This window comes from Gossypium raimondii, chromosome 6 (genome assembly GCF_025698545.1).
Source record: "Gossypium raimondii isolate GPD5lz chromosome 6, ASM2569854v1, whole genome shotgun sequence".
In the NCBI taxonomy this organism is placed as follows: domain Eukaryota; kingdom Viridiplantae; phylum Streptophyta; class Magnoliopsida; order Malvales; family Malvaceae; genus Gossypium; species Gossypium raimondii.
This window is the reverse complement of record NC_068570.1, coordinates 51,641,332-51,647,656: the sequence shown is the minus strand read 5'-3', so window position 1 is coordinate 51,647,656 and position 6,325 is coordinate 51,641,332. Positions and strand designations below refer to the sequence as shown.

The window sequence follows — 6,325 nt, the reverse complement described above, 5'->3', positions numbered from 1 at the left end:
AGAGTTTTTTTTTAATTAGACTTCAATTTTATTTGAAGAAAAGGATGAAATTGATTAAAATAATAAAAAGAGTAAATTGGTTCAAAATTTAAGATTACACTTATAATCTAAGTTAACCTAATAATAAATGATATTTTGACACTCTTTAAGAATGTAAAATTACGAGATGTTAGAATATTGACAATCTAAAAATATAATATTATTTGAAATATGAAATTATAGGATAAAATGTTACCTTCCACAAATCAAATGCATCTTAAGAATTTACATTACATGAGAAATATGTAATATTGAAATTAGCACGTATATTACCAAAAGATAGTTGGAAATGTAAATACACCTACTTAAGATAATTTTCAAAATCCAAATAATGGAATGCAGTTCTAGAATATTAAATTACCATAATAAATATAAAATCCTTAAACTGAATATGATCATTTCGTACTTCTAATAACATTTAAATTTAGTCAATTGAATCTTAATTACTGTAACTAATGAAGGAGAACGTAAGTTCGAGTGTGTTGAAGTCTTATATCTTTTATTTATGGATTGAAAATAATAACAAAATCTATAATAAAATTGTTAAAAAAACAAAAAAAATAAAACTGAAAACAGTACGTACGCTACATAACACAACATTTACATAAAATAAAAGAAAGTAGAAAAAGGAGGAGGAGAAGGAGAAGGAGAAGAGGAATTTAATGAATTGATGATTTCGTGGCCCATAAAACCTTTTCCCACTAGTTTGCCTTACAGTCTTCCTCGATTTGATCGTTTCATCCCTCTATTGTTGTATTATTATTATTTATCGGTTTCCTTTTTGTAATATATGGAGTAAACGATAAGATAACAAATTATAAACGTCTAATCTCCCTCACTTATCTGTTTTTTTCTCTTTGTAGTTTGCCAGTAAAATGGCAGTGCATCAGTTAGCGGTGCAAGAAAAGAGGGGAGAGTTTTCATCGGGAAGGTAAAGCTTTGCATATCCCCAGCCACAGGCAGTCAGCCACCAGTACTGCCTCAAACACACCCCCACTATATCTCCCACACCTGCTTAATAGTAGAGCCATGAGATTTGAAGTTCTTTCAATGCCTTGCTTTCTTTCTGCATAGCCGCGTGCGTTCTGCAAACACACCAAACCCCCTTCCCCTTCCTTTTTTCTGTCTTTCTTTTCTTCCAAACAAGTGCAAAAGAAGCTCGAGAGACAGAGAGGATTTTGTAATAGAAAGTGAGAATTAATGCTCTCTGCTAATGACTAGGAAGATCAACAAACAAACTCCCATTTTCCAAAGGAAATCTGAGCAGGCTTTGCCAGGTTAGCCCCAGAGAGTAAAATCCCACATTTTTCTCAAACTCCACTACCTCCTGCTGCTGCTGCTATCACTATTTAGGAGTTCCTATGAAAAGCCTGTTGTTTGTAGCATAAATCTCGGGAGAGTTGTAGAGATATTAACAATCTTTAGGGCAAAAAAATAGATTGCGTAGGAAAGAGAAGAGAGAGAAAATGGGTTGTGTTGTTATATAGCAAAGCCCTTGAGGGAACAAACTAGAGGGGGAAACGAAAAGAAAGATAAGATAGTGAGAGATAATGGAAGGTGGTTCCAATAGCACTTCTTGCATGATGGCTTTTGGACACAATAGTAATGGACTGTGTCCTATGACGATGATGCATCATCCCATGACTTCTCATCTTCATCCTCAACATCAACATCATCATCCTAATTCTGGCTCAAGCTCCTTATTTCTTCCCCAACCTCCCACCAACAATCAAGATCAGAACCACAATAGCAGCAGTGGTTCCTCTATGATTCTAGACGATCAACACAACACCACCACCAGCAACAACAACAATACCGGATGTTATTTCATGGAGAGCAACGATGGAAGCTCTTCTGTCAAGGCTAAGATTATGGCTCATCCTCACTACCACCGTCTCTTAGCGGCCTATGTTAATTGTCAAAAGGTGAAAAACTTAAAAAAAAAAAAAGGAAAAAAAAGCTATACTGATTTGACTTAGGGACCTGCTACCCAATTGCCCCATTAAACGCTCCCCTTTCCAAGTCTTTCTCATCGCTATATCCCTCTAGTTTCGAAAACAGGTTTTAATGCTTGTGCCATTGAACAATTTTTTGCTTATGAGGGGAATTCATTTTGTAACTATCAACACAAACTAGTTTCTCATTTGTTTTGTTTGACTGCATCTAAGATATATATTTTTTTGTGTTGAAAGTGAGAGGTCATAAGTCTTCCTGAGTAATAAATACGTATGATGGAGACCTGAGTTTTTAAGTTTTTCCCTAATAATTATGAAGATAAATATATTTTCCCTTTCTAACGGAAACAAAACCAAGCAGGTAGGAGCGCCACCTGAAGTGGTGGCTAGTTTAGAGGAAGCATGCGCATCTGCCGCCACTACGGGTCCTACTAGGACCGGCTGCATAGGCGAGGACCCTGCACTAGATCAGTTCATGGAAGCTTATTGTGAGATGCTGACTAAATACGAGCAAGAACTCACTAAACCCTTCAAGGAAGCCATGCTTTTCCTCCAAAGGGTCGAGTGTCAGTTCAAAGCCCTCACCGTTTCCTCTCCAAATCCTGGTGATAACCTCTCTCTCTCTCTCTCTCTCTCTCGCCTTTGTCTTTGTAAACTGTGCTAATACTATATTAAATTTAAAACCAACACGCATGTCTATAGATCTTGGGACATGTAGCTTTATTAATTATCAAAACAATATATGCATGCTCTCCAAATTTTTGCTACACCTTGTGAAGTCATGTCGTTTGCTAGATACGGGACACTTTTTTTTCGACCTTTTCGAAGTTCAACCTTAGAAGGAAATGCCTTGTCAACATATGCTAGTAAACATGGGAAGATGTCTTGTTTCGTTATGTAACTATGCTAGAAAAATAAGACCTTTGGCCAACAACAGGTTAACTTAGGTTTGGTATGTTGAAGATTGTAGAGTGAAGTAATATCTGGGGCGACCAACTACACTACTACCTAGTTTGGTTGCTAAGTCTTCTGAAAATGGAATAACAATGGAAACTATATATGCTGCACTGCTTGCTAGGGCTAGCCTACATCATGTTGTAAGGAAAGGTACTATAGTACTTAGAAGACTGAAATTATAACTATGCTGTCAAAGAGATTGAACAATACTTGTTTTTAGAAGAATTTAAGGTTTTGATCAAACTAGGGTTATAGATGGATTAGAGGCTTTAGTTTGGGGAATCAAAACCCTAGATTTGGGGTTCATTTGGAAGGGTTTTGCAAAGTGTCAAGGGACTGATACTTATTTTAACGGGTCGGGTATAGGGGTTTCCCAAGGATAGAGCCCGGGACAGGTGTCAGCTGAAGACTTGATTCCCATTTTGTGGCGCTTCTCAAAAGAATTTGATATTCAGAGGCTTGCTGCACTTGCCTTGAGTGATGGATCTCATTAATTTTGAAGCTTTTTAATCCATTGAGGCAGTTAATCATACTGGTTTCTATATACTATAAGATATTGTACTTAACTGGTCTTTAATTCCTAAGTTTATATAGAATTTATTATCCCCAAGAAATTGAAATGGATCATCCTTTAGTTCCTATAAATTAATTTCAGCAGTTTCTAGTTCTTCCATTTTCTGGTCCTAATTTTCAGGCTTCAATACGCACCTTAATTTTTTAATGATTTAATGTTTTCTTCATGGTATATGGTATACCATTTCTGCCGTTGTCATGATCAACGTGTTGGCATGGCCAAATTCGGTTTAGAGACATCTGATGGACAGAAGTCTACTCAAAAGCATCTTAGGTCTTGACATGTGATGTACATGATGCATGCATTGATTCGGTACGGAGACATTTTCTTTTTGAAGTTGCTTACTAATCCATTCTCTTTCAGCTTGTGGAGAGGGTGTCGACAGGAATGCATCATCCGAGGAAGACGTCGATGTGAACAACAATTTCATTGATCCCCTTGCAGAAGATCGAGAACTTAAAGGTCAGCTTCTGCGGAAGTACAGTGGATATTTAGGCAGTCTGAAGCAGGAGTTTATGAAGAAGAGGAAGAAAGGGAAGTTGCCTAAGGAAGCCAGGCAACAGTTGCTGGATTGGTGGAGTCGACATTACAAATGGCCTTACCCGTCGGTAAGTACAAATTGCAGAACTTTGCAAACTCGAAATGCATGCTTCGGGACAGACTATTATTTGTCAGGAACAGTCTACTTGCTTCTTAATTCATGCCTTGGTAACATATTACTCACTGCTCGCATTCAATGCAGTCTTGGGAGAATATATATTTTTCCTATGGTTCATTGTAAATCTGCAATTTATCTGACCAAACCGAAATTTCTAACAGGAGTCGCAAAAGCTTGCCTTGGCAGAGTCAACTGGTCTGGATCAGAAGCAGATAAACAACTGGTTCATTAATCAAAGGAAAAGGCACTGGAAGCCATCTGAAGATATGCAGTTTGTGGTAATGGATGCTGCCCATCCACACTATTATATGGACAATGTTTTGGGCAATCCCTTCCCTATGGATCTCTCTCCAACGCTTCTCTAAAGAAAAAAATGTATGTGGTTCTATATTGCTGCTGCATTTACATGCTAAGCTGTCATATAATGTATTTGATGGAAGTATATTTATAGCATCGTATTATCGTATGCATGCATACCTCGTGTATGCAGTTCTTGGCTATTTATTATATATTATTAAGCTGTGACTGTTAAAATCTAATATATATATGTGTGTGTTTGATTTTTGTTTTTGTTTTCCATGGGAGGGGTAAATTGCTTCAGGAGAAATGTACTGTTGACATCAAACATGTGATTTTAGTTTAATCTGTTAACATTAATGCCATTGCCATGTTTGTAGCTCTTTTATTGTTTGGGTTTGATTTGTTTTTTTTACTTTTTAATTTGTATGTGTTTTGATTTTCCCAGAAATTTTTTAAAAATAAATTAAAAGCTTTATTCAATATATTTTGATTCCTAAGAGAAGTTTTTGAGGTAATATAAAAATATTTGTAATGAAAAGAGATAAAAGACCCGAAGCATGAAATTGAAACATTTATTTTACTTAGTAAACCTACATTCTTCTCCTCTCCAGGTTGCCTTCGAGCTTCCAGGCTCCAGCCTTCCACCTCAACAGCTTTGATTTATTTTATTAGTGGATTTTGAGTTATTCTTTCTTCATCGTCATTTATTTTCTTTTTCTTGAATTTGAAGTCAAAGAAAGGGAGGCTTTTATGATCAACACATTTTTGCATCAAGGATTGGGTTTTTTGGTTGCTCATCCAAGATAAATCCATTGCACATAAATGTGAAGAAGTTTAGTTTAAAATTTGCTTTTGGATCTGTTGTTGTGCCTGAGTTTGGGTTCAGTTTAGAGTTGTTTTTGTTTTCTTAATTCATTTGGGTTTGACCCTTTTAATTTTTATTAGTTTTCGGGTCGAGGCCTGCTAGGGTTGGAGATTTTAGTTTTGGGTTTAGGGGGTTGAGAAATACCTACTCAACGCTTCTGTTCGTGGTTCAATCATGATTCAATTCAGTTTACAGGTCAAATAGTGTAACTTCTTTTTCCGTTTCGATTTAAATAACCATGAAAAATGGACATCGTACTTTTTACTAACTAATCTTCAATGCTTTGATCTCTGCAAAATTGATATAAATAAGGTAATTATATTACAAATAATGCTTTATATGTGCTTCTTTTGCAATAATACCTCTTTTATATAGCATTTTCTTCCTGTATATTTCCTGTTGTATTAAAAATAATATTGAAATTTGGAATTATAAAGAATATAAATTATAATATTAAATTAAAATAAAAAACAGGTAAACTGACATATAGCAATCAGTATAAATTAATTAATACATATACTATTAAAGATTAAAAATAATGGTTGAAAACATTTTTCACCTATATCAAACAAGCAAAAACCATTTTCTTCTAACCTTTTATCTCATATCTTTTCAACTTCATGTAAAATGTGGACCTGAATTTAGGGTCGATAACTGCTTAAAAAAGAGTGTGCAAGTGGTGGTCAAAGTGGCAGTGGAAGGGGACATTTCGTATGGTACTGTCTTTAATCTCAATACAACAAGTGGTTTAAGTTTAATCACAACCTAATATAACATTCACTTTTGTACTTAAAGATTTAACTCACTCACATTTAAGTTACTCTTTTGAAAATTTAGGTTGTAAAACCAAGCAATAAAATTATTTCACTCTCACAAAATTGTTCCTCTATGAATTCAAAAGAGCTCTCAATACTCTGTTACAAAATCTATACAAGTCTCTCATATATACAAAAGGTTCGAGACTTGTTAACATACTA

The 6,325-nt window shown here is 35.2% G+C and overlaps 1 protein-coding gene across 2 annotated transcripts; it reads left to right on the top strand.

Moving 5' to 3' along the window:
* The first annotated feature begins 748 nt into the window (after window positions 1–748).
* Window positions 749–5,616, top strand: LOC105774819 (homeobox protein SBH1). Of its 2 annotated transcripts, XM_052632232.1 has the most exons (5): window positions 749–1,964; window positions 2,356–2,599; window positions 3,889–4,133; window positions 4,345–4,558; window positions 5,095–5,616. In XM_052632232.1, exons 1-4 carry the CDS (start codon window positions 1,590–1,592, stop codon window positions 4,546–4,548), a joined length of 1,068 nt encoding a protein of 355 aa, XP_052488192.1. In that variant the 5' UTR covers window positions 749–1,589; the 3' UTR covers window positions 4,549–4,558; window positions 5,095–5,616. The 2 variants fall into 2 exon arrangements, with proteins under 2 accessions (XP_052488192.1, XP_012452844.1); XM_012597390.2 differs by lacking the exon at window positions 5,095–5,616 and having other exon boundaries at window positions 751–1,964; window positions 4,345–4,868.
* Window positions 5,617–6,325: the final 709 nt, after the last annotated feature.